The sequence below is a fragment of the Camelus ferus genome, chromosome 8 (genome assembly GCF_009834535.1).
Source record: "Camelus ferus isolate YT-003-E chromosome 8, BCGSAC_Cfer_1.0, whole genome shotgun sequence".
Lineage (NCBI taxonomy): Eukaryota > Metazoa > Chordata > Mammalia > Artiodactyla > Camelidae > Camelus > Camelus ferus.
Window position 1 is genome coordinate 25,292,109 of NC_045703.1, and position 19,717 is coordinate 25,311,825.

Below are 19,717 nucleotides of genomic sequence, written 5' to 3' on the forward strand. Positions count from 1 at the left end.
TGCAGGTTCTAAGAGACAATTCAGGTATTCTACCTCTAAAAAGCACTCCTCTCCCTCCCACCCCACTGGGTTGGTATCCCCTCCTTGAAGCTCCCAAGTTTTGAGGTAAATTACCTGTCATTCAGTAAAATGTCTTAGGGCAGGGAACAGTGCTTACTTATTGAGCCAGCGCCCTGCTCCATGTCTAGCACAGGGTTGACAATCAACAGAATTCACAGAATAAAGAGCTAAAGAAATGACAGGGTGATGTGTCTTAAGCAGCTGGAATATGGTATGCCCTTAAAATGGTACCTATTTGGGCTTGGGCCTGGAGTCATTTTCATCTACCTGGTCTTCACTGGCTCTTCCACCAACTCACTGCAGGAAAGATCACACACCTTTTCATATCTCCACACCTCATTTCCACCTTTGCAAGTGGGAACAGAGAAGACTCAGGAGCCATTTGGGCTGGGAGCATGACCAGCCTCAACCAGTACTGGGCTCTCTTCTGCAACATCCCAGGGTATTAGGGTTCTCCAGAGAGACAGACACAATAGATTTCATAGACAGATAGATATAGATATGATTAATTGATTGGCTCACACAATTATGAAGGCTAAGAAGTCCCCAAAATCTACCTTTTGCAAGCTAGAGGCTCAGGAAAGCTGGAGGTATAGTTCTGAGAACTATAGAGCTAATGATGTAAGTATCAGTTCAAAGGCAGAACATTGATATCCCAGATCAAAGAGAGAGAGAACAAATTCATCCTTCCTCTATCTTTATTCTGTGCAGGCCCCCAACAGATTGGAGGATGGTCATCCACATTGGGAGGGCAATCTGCTTTACTCAGTAAGCAGCTGTGTTAGGGGACAGGCTAGGGGACAGGTAGGGAACAAACATGAGGCAGGGATCAGCCTGTGAAGGCTTTACGTGCCAGCCTAAGGAATTTGGATTTTATCTCAGGATAAAGGTAAAAGGATAAAACAGGATATAGATGACACAGAGCTTTGTGTCTTTGGACTGAACTGACTCTCCTAATAACTTGAAGTGTTTATTAAACAAGGTGTGTGGCCAGGGATAGGGGAATCTGGCCATGGGATGGAGGATGCAGGAGCTACCTGGCTTCTCCCATGGGAACTGAACCCACCTTTATGACTCTCAGAACTTGGACAGTAACAACCAGCCAACCAGCCATACAGATTGTATAGTTAGTGCACATCACACAGCCCCCCTGCCTCTGTGCTCTAGAAGAAGTGTTAAGCACTTTTTGGTGCACCTCCCCTGGATGGCTCAGGACAACTGGGAGGGCGCTGAAGGTGAGGAAGCAGTGCCAGTTTGAGTCCCTCCCCTGGAAGTCCAAAATGCAGTCCCACCAGCACCTGTTGGCCCACAGTCATGGCATCATCACTGATGTCGCTGGATCACAGCAGAAGGATAAAGTCATGCGATGGGAGTGTTGGCCAATGTTGTACTCAATATTTTACAGCGAGGCATCTTAAGAACATCCAGCTGCTTCATCCCCAAGAAATAAATGAGCTGATGAGAGGAAGAAAATAAAAAGCTCCTCACCAACCTCCCCTGTACAGACAAGAAGCATGTTGAGCCCACGTTGCTGGCAGAACTCCTGGCATGCTCTGTATCCATGTTCAAGGTCTGCTGCTGCTGCAGAGCGGGCTGCTGGCAGAGAAGGCAGCACATTCCACTCTTCCCCCACTCCCCTTGGGGAGCAGTTCTTGCCCCCAAGAATTTCTCTGATGGTGTGGACTGCTTCCCTGGTGTCAGGCTGGCCTCAGGCAGTGTGGCCAAGCCGGGCAGTGAGAGGCTGTCCCCAGTGGTCAGAGAGCCCAGCTGGGATCCCCCAGTACACAGCCATCGCCTGGCCGGTGGCTCTGGAGGGGATGGTGCCTGCATTTCCTCCTGTAGTTTGGGCTGACAAACACACAACTTTTCTCGCAGATGCCCGCTGCTCCTGGGTCCAATATTCTGACTCCATGCATGCATTATTTTTTCATTATAGATGAAAGTTCTAGAAGCATATTCTGAAAGAGATAGGAAACAAAACAAAACAGACTCAAAGGGCTTATAAAAGCCAGTCCTGTCCACCCAGCTGAGACTCTATGTGTGTCACAAATACACTGAGTCCAAACAAAACCTCCTGAGGACAATTTCCCCCGATGTTGCCCCAGAGATGAACATCTGTGTAAGAGGTTCTTTTCTCTGATGGTGCTGCTCTGAAAGATCTGAATCCCACCTGCCATCTCCTCCTCCAGTTGTGGTTGTTTGGTTCAAAATCCAGGTCTAAAACTAAAAGGCCAACTGCTTCCTAAGCTCCATCAGTCCCCTCCATAATTAACCAGAATTTTTGACTTTGCAATAACATGGAAGAGAAAACTAATTAAAATGTGGAAGTTCCATTTTGTAATAATCTATCCTAAAAATATGCTAAACTTACTCCCTGCCTTGTGCAGAGTGAGCAGGAAGCAGCAATGGGATACAGGAGTCAGACAAGCTTGGGATAAAATTCTAGCCCATTCACTCATTCAATAAACATTAATTTATGTCCCTGTTTTGATTTTGGACAAGTCATCTATTTCCTTATCCTTAAATGGGAATAATCACAGGGTTACGGTGAGGAAGCCCATGCCAGTGTCTAGACCACAATCAGGGACTCAATACTCAATATCCTGTAGTAATCTGTAATGAAAAAGAATATATATGACTGAAATATAATGTTGTACACCAGAAATTGACACAACATTGTAAATTGACTATACTTCAATTAAAAAAAAAGAATGCATCTATCTGATTGGGGCCTAAAAATCTGCCCTCTGGGACCTAATATAGTGTAAGAAGCTGTTTACAGTCCATGTATTAAAAGTGGATGATCACAATCCATTGTTTGCTGTGCTAATTTCTAATGAAAGGTCCCTCTGTTTGTAGGAAGCATGATGTGTCAGCCACAGTGCTCTGCAGTTGACATTTGTGACTTCAATTCCAAATCTTCCCACCATTTGGGGATTGAAGTGGCTGGTCAACTCTGTAAGAGGCTTGGGAAAAAGTGACCATAAGTAGCAAAGCTCTGTGGCCAAAGGCATTATTTGTAATTCCTAGCGACATAAACAGGGAAGGAAGAGGAAGATGAAAAGATAAAGGAGGCCCGTCACCTTTCATCTTTTCTCCAGGCTCCTCAGCATGGCTGGTCTCTCCGAAAAGATAACCTGAGATTAAGAAAATCTGCTTCAACTAAATACTGCTGTTCCTCCCTCAATTCTCTGCCAATCCTCTCACATGAAAGGAGGTACAAGGGGGAGAAAATGATGAAAATTGTCATTCTGATTTCACAAATGCAGACAAGAAGCAGTGGCTACTGGCAAGTGGCTCTCAACCCTGGCTGCACACTGCAATCACCAAGGGAATTTTCAAAATGCTGATCCTGGATCCCACCTCCAGAGATCTTGATGGATGGGTCCTGGGCATGGAGATTTTTTTAAAGCTTTCAGTGACTCTAACTCAAGCCAGAGTTGAGAATCCTGCTATAGTTTGGTACAGGGTTCCAAGTATCCACACAATAAATTTTTTTTTTGAGGTGAGAGGTAATTAGGTTTGTTTGTTTGTTTGTTTATTTACAGAGGTACTGGGGCTTGAAGCCAGGACCTCGTGCATGCTAAACATGCACTCTACCACTGAGCTCTACCCTCCTCCTGGCTATACAATAATCTTAAACATAGTCTCTTGAGTAGATGGCTGGTCACTGACAAGAAATGAGTATCCATTTGGGGGAAAAAAGCATTTTAGGAAAAATCTAAGTAGAATGATTCCTCCTCAAAGTACGGCATTAGTACAGTAACAAAGTATCTCTAAACTCATAAGAGATATGAAACTGGGGTGGAGGGAGTCAATCATTACTATTTTTTTAACTTTTTTATTGATTTATAATCAAGTCAATCATTATTAACACAAAGAATGAAACAAAGGAAAAGGTAAGTGTGTTAGCTCAACCAAGTGAACTCAACTGGTAAATTCCCCTATTAACTTGGGGGATTTTCTCTTTTTAATGGAAAAAAGTTGTTAGGAACTATGGGTAAAGCCTATGTCATCCCCCCCCCCCCCCCAGAACTGAGAAGGATCTACAGTAAATATCCATTGTGTCTCACAATGGCTAGGGAATGTTTACCCCACAGTGGTCTTTGAGAGAACAGAATAAAAGTCCATAGAATAGTGATTTTAGTCTTTGTGAAATTATCAACAAATACATATATATGACTTTAAAATGCCAGAGCTATTGAAACAATGGAGCACACCCTCCTTCCTTAGTGAGACAAAGGCAACTCAAGGTTACAAATGATCCTTCCTCTGATCCATTTTCCACACTCTGATGGAAAGAATTTTCTGAAGTGCAACTCTGATCCAGTCACTTCTCTGCTGCACATCCTTTAATGGGTTCTCCAACGCCTTCCTGCAAGGCCTCCATGCCCCATTCTCCAGTCTTTTCTCTCTCTGTAGCTCCTCTACTACCCTGTGCTCCAGACATGCATGGTCCCCCAGACAGCCCTGCTATGTCACACCTCTTAGCCTCTGTCTGTGTCCTCCTTCTACTAGGATGGCTTTCTTCTATGCACTCCAGTCCTCCCAGGTTCAGAGAAACTCATCACATCTTTCAAGGCTCAGTTCAAAAGTAACTTCAACTATGAAGTTTTTTCAGACCCATCCACAAAGACCTGACCTCTCCCTCCTTTGCCCATCACCTGCTCTAGCATGGCACCTTACACTTGATCACATTTACATGTTTACCTGTCCAATTTCCCATCCATACATTGAGCCCTTTGATAGCAGAGATGGTATTTCATTCATTTATACACCCAGCACTTATAAGATTAATTGATATACAGTAAGTTTTCAGTAAGTTTATTTTATGATTGAATTTAACTGAATATATTCAGTGAATTTAACTCTCCATATATTAACCTTTCTCTCCTCCTCTCCCTCTCTCTCAACACATACCTATAAACACACAAAAATAGAAAAGAGAAGGCTAAGAAGTGACCAGAGTGGAACACCTCTTGTGAAAGTTCCATGAGCAGTCAGGCTGTCTGTCTTTACTTACCATTGATGTTCTGCGCCCAGTGGCTGGAGGCAGAAGCGAGGGACTGTTTTCCCGATGTGGAAAGCCCAAACAAGAGCTATTTCGAGAACTGGAGCTTCCTGAGTCACTGTACAGCTGCCCCTTTTCAGACAGCGATCTGGACAGAAAGCTGGCCTTGCGACTGCCCCGGCAAGATCTGTTTGTCCAGACCTTGCCCTCTCTTATGCTGCCATTGCCGTGTCTGCAGTGACTGTGCAAATCTGTGAGAGGCTCCCCTGAGAGTTGCCGGTTCTGGGGCTGCTCCCACGGTCCTGTTGTATGTGATTGACAATGTCTAGGAGCCACTGTTGTACCTAGCCAGGACTGGGGCATTGCATTCTGCAGGCCAAAGGAAGACCGGTCTGGTTGCTGTCCCTGGTGCTGAATTCTAGCACCATTTCCCCAGGGACATGGGCTGTGGACATGGAGCTGTCCGCTGTGCTGATCCTTCTCAGCCCAGTCTTTCTTACTACAGCAAGGGTCTACTTCAACTTGGCTGGTCTCAACTTGCCACGTGGTTTTAGACTTTGGTACATTGACTCGGATGACTTGCTGTTGATTGTTGGCTTGAAGTAGAGAGATTCTTTCAGGGAAGGGAGAGCAAATCATACACTTCTTGGCCACTGAATATTTTTTCAAATGGAATGGATGTCCTCTTTCATCCTCAATGTCCCCACTGCTGGATTTATCATAAAGTGCCCTCATGATTTTCCTGATCCCCAGATGAAGTATTTCCAGTACGTTGAGGAACAAAGAGATGGATGCAATGCTGTACATAAAGAGCATGAAAATGGTCTTCTCTGTGGGCCTGGATACAAAGCAATCCACTGCGTTGGGGCAAGGAGGTTGAGTGCATTTGTAAAGGGGTTGCACTTGAAACCCATAGAGAATATATTGGCCTATCATGAACCCTACTTCCAGCACAGATCTGGTCAAGATGTGTAAGACATAAGTTCGCAGCAGACATCCTTTTAGAGGGACTTTTTGGATCCTCTTCTGCTCCTCTAACTTCCTTAGTTCTCTATCTATCCTCTGTTGCTCCTCCAATTCAAGCTCTGGATTCTCCATTTGGGCTGTAAGCTGTGACTTTTTCCTTTGTCTCTCTTTTTCAAAGGCTCTGAGTCTATAAAGTGCATGACCCATATACACCAGAGAGGGAGAAGACACGAAGATGATCTGTAAAACCCAGAACCTGATCAAAGAGATAGGGAAAGCATCATCATAGCAGACAGTATTGCAACCTGGCTGCTGGGTATTGCAAGCAAATGCTGACTGTTCATCATCCCAGACATCTTCAGCAGCCACACCAAGAATCAGCATTCGGAAAATGAAGAGGATGGTCAGCCAGATTTTCCCCACTATGGTTGAGTGGGAGTGAACTTCCTCTAGGATGCCACCCAACAAATTCCAATCCCCCATGGTAAGAGACTAATGCCTGAAATATACAGAAAACGGCAAGGTTAATAGCACCCATGGAAGAAATATATAAAGACACAGGCTCATCAATACAGCAGGCTCGCTCTTCATATCAATAAAACTATGAAGGACTTTCCAGTCCTAGTATTTATGGCCCATGCTTGCTGAAATAGGATATTTCTAAGGAATATATTTCCGAAACAACAACATCAGCAACAAACTAAAGACTCTCCTCAATTTGCCCCAATCACCTTCCTATTCTCTTCTCTCCTACACAGTCATCTTAGTATATATATTCACTGGCCATCATACAATGCATTCCATTCCACAATTTTGTTCATTTTTCTAACATATGAGATGCTGTATTTACCATACATCACACATGATCTTAAATGTCTCAACTCCTCCAGGAAGTTTTCCTTAGCCACCCCAAGTCAGAGTGATTTTTCCCATTCCTGAATTTGCACATTAGTGTTTATACTGCTCACTTGGCACTGTGCCTAAAATGAGTTTTGCAATAGTTGTGTCTTATGTTCCCTTCCTGAAAAGGTATTCCTTCTGCAGAAAGAAACACTTTCTATAGCATTTTGATCTTTGCATGTGAAGGTACCAATAAATAATAGTGGATTGAAATGTCTTTTTTTTTTAAACTCAGTTTCTTGACTCTATCACTGGAAAAACCATCATCAGAAAAACAAAAGAGATCTTCCTTACATATTATCAATGGCTCCCGCTGCAAGACTGAAAGTACAAGTAAAGAAAACAAAAATCAGCTAAATAAATCCTCAGGAACTGGCACAGGGTAGCAATAAAGATTAAGCAGACTCAGAAACAGTACCAGCAATAATACATATGATTACATCTACAAAGCCACATATGGAACAGGAGGTTTTCACGAAAGCTCTGCTAACTTAGAAGAAAAGTGAGTATAAACTGCTTCTCTAGCAAGCTTGGGGGCTGGGAAAGAATCAAGGCATATCTGACATGAATAGATTATTGGGTTTACCCTGAAAAAAACATTATTTTTAAAGATTCAATGAGGTTAAAATACTTCATAGGTTAAAGATTCTAACATGTGGAAGACTTTCAGGTGGAGGAAAAACAATAGTGTTATTAAGTTAAAACAGATAAGTAAACAAGTCTCTCCTTTCATAATTTGTTCATTCAATGTTTACTAAAATCTTACTATCACTTAGGCACTGTGCTGGATGCCAGAGAATTCACCAGTGAACAAGATACCTCGTCCAGCCTTCACAGTACTGTCACAAAGTTATGTTATGTTCCCACTAACATATAAAATGGACAAAAAGTAAAAAACAACAAATGAATATCAATTCAAAAACACATATTTTCCCTACTTATTTCCAAACACAAAAATAAATTCCAGATGGAATGAAGAATTAAATGTAAAAAACTAAACCATAAAAGTATTAAAACATAAAAGAATGTTTTATAATCTAGTAGGAAAAGGTTTTTTAAGCACATCATTGCCAGAAATTGTAACTGGAAAAAAATTCCAGCTTTTCTCCAACAAAATTGAATGGCAAAAGTGGAGATGTCCAGAAGGTATTTGGGTTTAGAGAACAACAGCAAAAGGTACAAACCAGAGATAAATATTTAAACATTTGTGGATAATCATTAAGTAGGTAGAGATCACTCAGGGACAAGAGAAAGTAAGCCAATGACAGAATCTTGAGAAATAGCACAGGAAAAAAAGTCTACAAATGAAAATGAGAAAGGGCCATAGAGAAGAGGGGAAAACCACAAGAACAATATTGGTATTTGTGAAACCAAAGCAGGACCGTTTCAAGAAAAAGAAAAGTATTGGCAGTGTCAAATACATATACACACACCACTATTTAAGTAAATTAATTTAATGGTGGGATACATCATGCTCAGGGATTAGAAAATTCAATATAAAGATGTAAGTTGTCTCCAGTTGATCCATAGATTCGACGTGAGAACGTACATCACTGAGTAAAATAAAATCCTACAAATATACACATATATGTATGCATATGTATATGAGATGTATATGTATGTGATTATGTAAGCATGAAGAAAGAATACAGAAGGGCGCACAAGTTTATATGTTACTGGAAGTGTATAGGAGACCGTGAGGGTGCAGGGGGGAATTTGGAGGGGGAAGGGAGAGGCAAAAAAGAAAAAGGAAAAAGACTCCTCTAAGGAAGAATGACTGATTTTTATCCGGTATATACATTTATGCATACATATGTATAAACAATTTTTACAATAAAATTTTGAAGTAGGTACATCTCAGAATTTGGAAGAGGTATTAGGTATCTCTATTTTTACTCTGTACACTTGTGAATTATTTGAAATTCAAAAATTAAAAATGTAGTCATATCTAGTACTTGCAAATAAAAATTAATTTAAAAATCTTAGACTTGCCTCATTAACTGCAGCAGTAATTTACTACACTCTATCCTCTCTTAAAAAGTCTCAGTCCTTTCCCATAATTACTCCTTTAAAACTTTCTGGCCATTATTCTTTATTAAAAAGTCCTTTAGCACTTAAAAAAAAAAAAAACCCCTAGAGCTCCTATTTTATATAAAAACTGTGAGGTGAAAAAGTTAATTCATTTTATTAACTTACTCTCTATTTAGAAATCCTAAATTATTTAATGCTTCTTTTTGCCACTCTCTTTAAAATTTGAAAATTATTAAAGTAGCAAGAAAACTGAAAAGCAGAAATAGATAAAACAGAAATAAAATCATGCATGTTGGCATTAAGAGCAAGATCCTTTAGACAGGCATTCTCGTTTCCAAAAAATAACTACTTTTTACCATTAAATGACTACAGATCCTAGAAATATTCTTGAATTTTATCAACAAATGCTAATTTAGCATCTCCTATGGAAAAAGCTGGTGCTCCTTTCCTGAATTTTATTTCAAATATTATCTTTCTATCTACACAGGGATTTCCTACATTTCTTCATAAAAAAGAGATTCCACATATTTACCACTTACCTTAGGAGTGGATAAAAAAATTGATGACTGGGCTCAAAGAACCTTAAAGTTGGACCATGTGTGGACTAATTAGTGGAACTGCTGCTGGTTGCAGATAGAAAGGCTCTGACCAGCTGGTTGTGGGGCCCAATCCAGAACCAGCACAGTAATTTTGATCAATGGAGTCTAACCTAGTCCTTCCATGAGGTCAAAATGTCCTTTGGTGCCTTTTAATTCTCTCATAATATTTTCTTTCTAATTGACAAGAAGCTTGATCCCCTCTTGGTGTATCATATTTGGAAATGAAAGGTGAAACAAAGGAGAATTTCTCTTTTTTGGTTACAGTGATTTGAGTTTGGGTGCATTTCTCAGTCAACTGATTGCTCTGGGAATCGATGTCACAGATCAATGGGTCATGTCCGATCTCATCAACAGCTGCCTGGGGTGAGTCTGACCTTATCAAATGGGAACAAGTAATAACAGACTCACAATCAAATTCAAAGTGCTCTTGCAAACCATGCCAGGCTGAAAGGAGAAACATCTCAAAAAAGAAATTAAGCATTTTAGACCACTGAGACGGGGCAGTGCCTGTCTGTAGATTATGTGTCCTGGCAATATGCTATTTGGTTGAAACAGGAAGCTCAGGGAAGTTTTTTTTTTTTTTTTCTTTTCTTTTCTTTTCCAGTAGAGTATCTGAAAGCCTTAGAAATCTATGTCAAATTTTTGTATACTGTTCAAGTTGAGAGGTCAGATGACTTGCCCAGTGCAGACTGAGACCAAGTCTCCTAACTCCCAGTCTTGCCGCATCTTAACATTAGGCAAATCTCAAGTACACAATCTTACTGTCACCTTAAAGGAGTTGACAGCAAGAGTGTCACTAGAAGTCTATGATGGCTTCAAATCACAACCGCTAAGCACATTTCTAAGTCTGCTCTATTCCAAATAAAAAACAGAAAGTGCATAAAATTACTGATAGTTCGTAAGTATCATCTGCCTATTGTATTTTCAGATATTTAGTTTTAATGAAAGGATGATAATGAAAGGTACACAAGTAAGGAGGTTACATTTCCACTACACAGCAACACTAGCCTCAAGTACAAATTGACTGTCAGAATTAACTAGAGGTGAAAACGCATGACATATTTTTGCTCTTGGATTGAAAGAATTATTATTGTGAAAATGGTCATACTACCCAAAGCAATCTACAGATTTAATTCAATCCCTATCAAATTACCCAGGACATTCTTCACAGAACTAGAACAAATAATCCTGAAATTTTTATGGAATCACAGAAGACCCAGAATTGCCAAAGCAATACTGAAGAAAAGGAGTAAAGCTGGAGGAATAACTCTCCCAGACTTCAGACAATACTACAGAGCTACAGTAATCAATTCAGCATGATATTGGCATAAAAAACAGACATATGGATGAATCGAACAGAACAGAGAGCCCAGAAATAAACCCAGACTTGTGGTCAAACTTCAACAAAGGAGGCAAGAATATACAATGAAGAAAAGACAGTCTGTTCAGCAAGTGGTATTGGGAAAACTGGACAGCCACACATAAATCAATGAAGTTAGAACACTCCCTCACACCACACACAAAAATAAACTCAAAATGGCTTAATGACTTAAACATAAGGTAAGACACTATAAACCTCCTAGAAGAAAACTTAGGCAAAATATTCTCTGATATAAATCTCAGCAATGTCATATTAGGGCAGTCTATCTAGGCAATAGAAATAAAAGCAAAAATAAACAAATTAGTCTAATTAAACTTAGAAACTTTTGCACAGCAAAGGAAACCATAAGCAAAACAAAATGACAACCTACTGAATGGGAGAAAATATTTGCAAATAATGTGACTGACAAAGGTTTAACTTCTAGAATATATAAGCAGTTCATTTAACTTAATAATAAAAACACAAAACCACCCAATCCAAAAATGGGCAGAAGACCTAAACAGGCAGTTCTCCAATGAAGACATATGAATGACCAATAGGTATATGAAAAAATGCTCAATATCAGAGAAATGCCAATTAAAACTACCATGAGGCATCACCTCACATCAGTCAGAATGGCCATTATTCAAAAGTCCCCAAAAAATAAATGCTAGAGAGGGTGTGGAGAAAAGGGAACCCTTCTACGCTGTTGGTGGGAATGCAGTTTGATGCAGCCATTATGGAAAACAGTATGGAGATTCCCCAAGAAACTAAAAAGAGTTACCATATGCTACAGCAATCCCACTCCTGGGCACATATCTAGAGGAAAATTTAATTAGAAAAGATACATGCACCCCAATGTTCATAGCAGCACTATTTACAATAGCCAAGACATGGAAACAACCTAAATGTCCATCAACAGATGACTGGATAAAGAAGCTATGGCATACTTATACAATGGAATACTACTCAGCAATAAAAAATAAAATAAAATAATGCCATTTGAAGCAACATGGATGGACCTGGAGATCATCATTTTATGTGAAGTAAGCCAGAAACAGAAAAATGCCATATGATATCACTCATATGTAGAATCTAAAAACAGAAAAAAAAGACACTAATGAACTCATCTACAAAATAGAAACAGATTCAGACATAGACTGTACAGCACAGGGAACTGTATTCAATATCTTGTGGTAACCTATGATGAAAAAGAATATGAAAATGAATATACATATGTATACGTATGAGACGTTGTGCTGTGCACCAGAAACTGACACATCATAACTGACACATTGTAACTTACTATACTTCAATTTTTTAAAAAAACCTAAAAAAAAAAAATCACACACACACAAAAAATGCATGTTTGTATAGTACTGGGTACATTGTTAAGAAAATCCTTGACATTTAATTCTAAAATTCACCTGCAAAGTAATGAATTTAACACCTTTAATGCATTCCACTAGAGTCAAAACATTAAAATCATACATTTATGCATGGAAAAACTCAGAAGGGTATGTAAAATAAGTTCTAATATTAGTTGCCTCAAGCAAAGGTAAGAGGTGACTGCCGAAGGGGTGAGATGATAACTTTTATGTTGAATTCCCTTAACAGTGACTGTATTACCTACTCAAGAAAATAAATGTTTAAACTAGAAAATAAAGATAAACACAACTCTATGTCTGATTTTTTTTAAAGTCTTCAGCAGATGAGTCAATCTGATCACCTCATTCTTCAAGACTTAGCAAGTAGGTGACTATCTTTAAAGACAGAGGCACAGAGTGGTCAACTCTCCCGTAACTTCACAGTAATAATTTGTCCTGATGAGGTAATATTGGCACTGCACTACTGCTGGGAAAGAGGAGGATCTCTACCGACTGTCTCATCCCAACCAGCCCAAAGGCTCAGCAAAAATTAGCACACTGAAGGTTGAGAACCCCTGCCAAAGATTTTTTAAGTTCCTATTTTCACTCTCATCAAAAGTTATGCTCAATCTATGGAGTCACTGGCAGGCTCAAAATACACTCAAGAGAAACAGAAGGGAACAGAAAAGCTAGTCAGAAGAAATGTGCCAGGATAAAGATGCACTAGTCACTGACATAGTGCTAGTCAATGGTACCAGCATTGACCATGACACCTCTTCACAGCTGGTGATATTAACTCCCTATGGGCAGCAGTTGCTGGTTTCCACACAGCTGCTATGAAACATTTAGGATTATGAAAGCTGACATAATCCTAAATGAATAGAAAATTGGTGTACTCAAAGGTATACCTTCTGAGCCTTCTTCTGAGCAGAAGGCTCATTTGTCTTAAGTCCTTCCTCTGCTAATGAGATTCAGACAGATTTACAATGAGAAAATAAGGGATTCCCAGAAGAAAGTGTGAGGAATTATAGGAACTGAGTTAACCTACCAGATTCCTCGCAGAGAATTTGGCACTCCTCAGATAAAGGTGTAACCATGCCAAAAACTAATCATACCAATTATAGAAAAAGAGAACTGCAAAGTAAAAAATCAAGACAGTAATCTTCCAAAAATTTTAGCAGCAGAATCTTATTAAGTCAAGCAATCATGTTAGGAATTCCAGTTTATAAAACAGGTAAAAATAGTCACCCTGGTTGAAGCTAGCCAAGGTGGTGGGCCCAAGACTTAACCTTCTGCACTTTCCTACTTCCCCCAAACCAATCACTTGACTGAGAAACCCAGTTTGTAATCTTGTTTTAGAATAATCCCTCCACTTACAAATAAAGAAAAGAAAGTTTAAAGATTGTCAGTCTCCCAAAGATACATCAGGAGAACATTTAAAGTAGCAATTACAGGTTAAGGTTTAATGGGTGACCCGTTAATATTTGTCCTTCTTAACAGAAGGGTTTTATACTTTCATATCCCATACACTTTATTTCAGTGAGGAAGTGAATTTGACAAATGAAGAATCCTGAGAGATCTTTTAAACTTTAGGCCCATGTGAATCAAAAAAATACACTTGGCTTCATTAGTAGAGCACTTCTCAGAAGATGGAGTCAATTATTTTATAAATTACCACTTAAAATCTTGCTAGCAAGGATTTTAAAGTCTTTAATGATATTCATCTTTGAATTCTATCACCATTTACATTCTTGATGCTTTTTAAAAGGTAGTTCTAAGGAGCATGAAGGACACATGTATGAAGTAATACGTACAAAGTGATCCATTATAGTACCACTCACATTTGCAGAATATAAAAAACACCAGTGTGTCCAATTCTCCCCAAATTAATTGATCCATAGATTCAATACAAGTCAATCAAAAATCCCAATAGGCTTTCCGGGGAGCTTGATAAGCTGATTCTAAAAGGTACATGGAAGTCAAAGGGCCAAACCTAGCCATGAACAGTGGTGAAAAAAGAAAACAAGGTTATGGGACTTCTCTATCAGATATCAAGACTTACTATAAAGCTATGGTAGTTAAGAGAGTGATCCTATGGATGCAAGATTAGACAAACAGAACAAGAAACAGAATAGAGATTCAAAAAAAAAAAAAAAAAACACAACCAAAAAAACACCATATGGGCACCTGGTCTGTTGCCAAGGTGGCACTGAAGAACAGTGGGGCATGGACAATCTTTACAATGAGACTTGGTCAATGGGATTCTTTTTTAAATTGAAATTAAAATTACCCCCACCTCACACTCTATCAATTCTTAGTGAATTGTAGGTGTAAATATGTGAGGTAAAACAATAAACCTTTCAGACAATAATGTAAAAACATAGTGTCATCATCTTGGAGTTTTGGGAAAGGTATCTTTGACAGGTAAATGGAAAGTGATAAATTAAATCTTCATTAAAATTAAGAATGTGTGTTCATCAAAATATACACTTGACAGAGTGAAAGGCAAACCCCAAAGTAAGAGAAGCTATTTCCAAATATAGAAGAACTAACAAAGGGCTCACACCCAGATTATATAAACAATCTCTACAGCTTCATAAGAAAAATAGGTCAGAGACTTAAACAGGGACTTTACAAAAAAAGGATGTATACAAATGGCCAACAAATATCCAGGAGATATCATTTCACCTCCACTAGAATGGCTAAGATTAAGGACTGACAATATTGTCAGCATGTGAAGAAACTGAAACTCTCACATATTGCTGGATAGTGTACATTAATAACAGCATTTAGTAAAACTGCTCGGCAGTATTTACTAAAGCTTCACATATGTATACCACTCCTAGGTACATATCCAAGAAAAATGTGTCCATATGTGCAGCAAAAGACATGTACAAGAATGTTTAAAGCAGCAACATTTGAATAACCTCAAACGAAAACAACCTAAATACCTATCAACAGTGTAATAAAGTGTACACGAATACAATGGAATACTTCATAGCAATGAGAAAGTACAAATTACTGCTATACCCCTAAGTAGAAATGAAGCTCACAATGGTGAAAGTTGGTTGACAGAAGCCATATACAAAAAAGCAAAATGTAGTATGTGATTCTATTTACAAAAAGGCCATCATCAGGCTAAGTTAATCTATAATTACACAAATCAGGATATTCCCAGTACTGCCACTCAAAAAACAAATAAATAAACCTAATTACCTCCAACCACAAAGAAAAAAAAAAGTAAAAAAAAAAATTAGAATGATTCCCTGTGAGAAGGAAAGGAGATAGGTTCTGGAAGGAGGATGAGAGGCAGAGTAACATTATGGGGCGGCACAATTCTATTTCTTGACATTAGTGGTAGTTACACAAATGTATTCAGCTTGTGAAATTTTTGAATTTTTTATTCATTATTCATGTTATACTTCAATATTTTTGAGTTTAAAGAATTCTTATATATTACAGGTACATACAGAAGTATTTACATGTAAAATTACACAGGATTTGCTTTTAAATACCTCAGCAAAACAAAGAAGTGGAAGGGGAGGTAACGGAAATAAAAAATGCCAGAATGTTAAATGTTGAAGCTGGATGATGGACACATAGGTATTCATTTTACTCTTCCATTTTTGTACAATAAAGAAGTCAAATAAGAATATATATGATGTATGATTCGATTTGAAAGCCCCCAAACAGACAAAACCAATCCATGATAATATGTCAGCAATAGTGTTTATCTCCAAGGAGGAGGAAGGATTTTGACTAGGAATAGGGTGAAGCGGGAGACTCTCTGCTCTCTGGAAGGCTGTCAAGCTCTCATTCTTGACTACATTTGAATAACAATTTTAATGGCTATAAAATTTTAGGTCCAGTACTTTAAAAATACTGTTTCCTTACAGCCAGCATTGTTCTTCAGAAGAGTAAGGTCACCATGATTCTTGTTCCTTTATACGATGATTTACCATCAAAAAGCTTTTAGAGTTTTCTCATTATCTTTAATACTCCTAATTTCAGTATGTGTCTGGATGTGGGTACTTCTTTCTCTCCTGCTTGGCACTCTATGGTTGTTTCAGACTTTAAATTTTTTCTTCTTCTGGACCTCTTTTGTTACCGAATGTTGGCACATCTACTTCTGTCCTTCATTTCACATCTGCATTCATATTTTCTATTTAACTTCTTGCTTCCTTCTGGGAGTTTCTCAATCTGACTTTTCAACTCACTAATTCATTTTTCAGCTGTATCCACTTTATTTTCATTCCACTTTATTATTTTTTTCTTTGATATTTCTACCTGGTTATTTCTTATTCTTGTATCATATAGCCAAAATCTTCTCTTTTTTCCTTTTAATGTTTATTGACTTTTAGATTCCTACGGTCTTAATGTAATTCAGTTTGTTGTTTCCTTTTGAACTTTGGCTTGTGAACTCATTTACCTGGTGGTAAGGGTTCTGAGTGATACTATGCATGGGGGAAGGGCTGAGGGCCAGCCCTCTAGGCTATGTTGGGTATTGAAAGAAAAGGAAGAGGACAAGCCCTGTGGTAGACAGCCCCAGCACAACAAAAACCACAGTTCATTATTTCAGCTTGTTATCTATCAAGCAATCCTTCAGATCAGGGCTTCTCCTTCAGACACTGTACACCATGGGAGAAATGGCAATTTCCTCAGGCACCTCATGGAGTCCAAGGCCTAGACAGTAACTTATCAGTACCATCAGTCTGGAGAGGGAGGGGTGAATAAATAATACATAGCTAGTCAATCCTTACCTGTTTTCTCCAATCTTCACCCAAAAGGAGTTTCTGTGCTGCCCTGATTTTGTCTGTGAGGATACCTGCAGCACTGTTCACCGTACCCAGTACCTGCTGTGAGAAAGCAGGCAAAGGCAACTGGTTTTCTCTGATGATCTACTCAAACACAGCCAGCCAGCCACGCTCCCACCAAGAACCACTTCAAAGTAGTCTCCCATGTTCCCTGGGAGTTTTACTTTTTGTTTTAATTATTATCTAAACACACTAAAAAAAAATTCTTATCAAAATATAACAGAACTTTACAGGGTTTTATTTATACATTACTGGTAATGAAAGCAAACTTTATACAAAAAGTTTTATACAGATAAAAAAAATCCTTGGCTAGGCACAGCCATTTATGCGTGTGTATACACCCAAACATACACACACACACACAAATATTTTACATCATTAAATTTATACATATTTACAGATACACTATTTAAATTATTTTACAATTTATCAAAATAAGGCAATTAGAAAAGCAAATAAAAATGGATGAAACGAACTAAATAATGGTTAAGTTTAAATGCTACAAAACTATCTTTAAAAATCTAGAAAAAAAATCTTTCTTTGAAATATCAAAACTAAGGTTTCAATACTGTTTTGTTGTTGCTTTTATCTTGATAACAAGTTGTAACTTGTTTAAAAATAAATATCATGACCAGTAACAGGGAAGCAAATCAGACTGATGTCAGGAACAAGCTGAACATGCTGGCTTGAGATTTAAGAGTCAGCAAGTAATAACAAATGCAGATTATTATCTGGTAATCAAATATGTCATAAAATTGCCCCCCTACTTCCCCATTAAAAACATGAGGAATTCCAAGCTTCTGTGTAGTATGCAATGTCAATTAAGACTCCAAGGAATTCAGCAACTTATCTGTAATGTAAGAAAATGCTAAAGTTATGATTCTATTTTTTTTGATACGACCATTTCATAAAGTGTTGTTTTTTCAAATGAGTTCTACTGAAATACTATTGGTGGTTAAAGAACGAGCTTTCCACAAAATCAGCACGGTAACTTCATCATTACATTTTGATTCTGGTAAGAATTCAATGAGACTATAGTACTTGAAGGAAAAAAGTCAGTTAAGAAACTAGGAATGAAATAACTTACTATTTGTGCTCCCATTCAAGCAAATAAAATCTCAAGTATCAAATCCATTAAAAAATTTTAGATTTATAATGGAATTTGTAAATTTCAGACTAATAAGCATCACTTCCAGGTCCAAGTTAATTCTTTTATGAATGGACATTATCTTCAAAAAGAGAGTGGAAGTCATATTTTAAGATAACATTCAGATAAAACAAAAAAGCTGTTTAATTTCCTAAAGGCAGTGAAATTTTAAAGCACAGTGAATTTGAAAAATAACCACACCATTTTTGTTTTAAACTGTTTTTTTAAAGGTTCTTTAGAATAAGCTTTTTCTTCAAATTCCCCATTATTCAATCTTACATTCTGAATCATATAAATAGAATTTTAACTTCACGGTAAACCACTAAGTATCTTTTGAAGATCTCTTTAACAAACTAGTTGCTTTGAGAGGACACTAAAATTAACAGATTATCTAAAGACATAACTTACATTGGGTTTGGAAATAGATTTTTTTTTTACCTTTTTTTTGTGGGAGGAGGTTAGAAACAGATTTTTATAGTTCAAAAATATTTAGAACCCTCCACACTGAGATCAATGTCCAACTACAGTTTTTATTCTGATTTAGTTTAATTTAAAATTGGGTGTTCTGCATTCAAGTAATTATGACTACAAATCAACTGAAAAATAGTGATATGTTAAATATCTTTACAATTTTCTTTATGTATAAGTCCAAAATATTTAAGCAATTGGCTTAGGTCTTAACAGAAAAAAACCTGGCATTATTGTCTTAACAAACCCAAAAAAGAATGTCTTAAAGAAACTAAGGAAACATGTCTGTGAACATTATTATTATTTTAACATGGTAAATCATATCACCTATTCAGATGACAAAGGAGTTCATGTTTATCAATGTATGTTTTGTATATTAAAGTATCTTAGCACTCCTAATTAAAAATGTGAAAAATATTAAATTACAATGACTGCACAGACTTCATTGGCTTTGAAATATACTGCTGTTCAGGAATGTGTTCTTTCTCCTCATCTATAAAAATGTATTATCAATCATCCAATGGATTTCCCCCCACCTTAGACTCATCAGCAATCAGAAGGCTGAGATGCCATGCTGAGCTGAACTGCAGCAGGCTTCACCCTGAGCACATCCCTGCGGATGAAGTGACCTCAGGAGCCTGTATGGGCAACCATCCTCCGACCTGTGACTGAAGCAGGAACTCAACTGGATGTCTCTCACCCACCACTCACATCTTCAATGACTAACAGACCATTAACTGCACAGGTTCAGTGTCAAACATTTACTTTACTAATTTCCTGAAGTATAACCATTAACTACCTGCATTTTGACTTTTCAAAGAGCTTCATTAGCTGCTGGAATCTTTCTGAGACCTGAAAAAATTTTAAATGAGGATTAATTTATAAATACCTCAATAATTTTTTTTATCTTTGATGAATATTTTCACAAAACATCTAAAGGCAGAGAAAGTTACCCTTAATAATAAAGAGATAAAGTAATATTTCAAAAAACAAA

At 37.9% G+C, this 19,717-nt stretch overlaps 2 protein-coding genes across 2 annotated transcripts in view; both read right to left on the reverse strand.

Annotated features, from left to right (window-relative positions):
- Positions 1-740: 740 nt before the first annotated feature.
- On the reverse strand, positions 741-19,552 carry GJA10 (gap junction protein alpha 10). The gene is made up of 4 exons (XM_014554055.2): positions 19,523-19,552; positions 17,055-17,150; positions 5,084-6,536; positions 741-2,018 (listed from the first exon to the last, which is right to left on the reverse strand). The coding sequence occupies exons 3-4, from the start codon at positions 6,518-6,520 to the stop codon at positions 1,980-1,982; spliced, it is 1,476 nt and encodes a 491-aa protein (XP_014409541.1). The 5' UTR covers positions 6,521-6,536; positions 17,055-17,150; positions 19,523-19,552; the 3' UTR covers positions 741-1,979.
- CASP8AP2 (caspase 8 associated protein 2) overlaps positions 19,519-19,717 on the reverse strand; it is a 31,442-nt gene continuing 31,243 nt past the window's right edge. Inside the window, exon 12 of the mRNA XM_032484584.1 lies at positions 19,519-19,575. Within this exon, the coding sequence (XP_032340475.1) occupies positions 19,519-19,575 (57 nt within the window). The remainder of the gene's footprint in view (positions 19,576-19,717) is intronic.

Coding starts and splice junctions, on each gene's coding strand:
- GJA10 (XM_014554055.2), bottom strand. CDS start 6,520: ATGGGGGATTGGAATTTGTTGGGTGGCATCCTAGAGGAAGTTCACTCC. Junction 2,019..5,083: donor CTGGGCGCAGAACATCAATG/GTAAGTAAAGAC, acceptor TATCTCTTTCAG/AATATGCTTCTAGAACTTTC.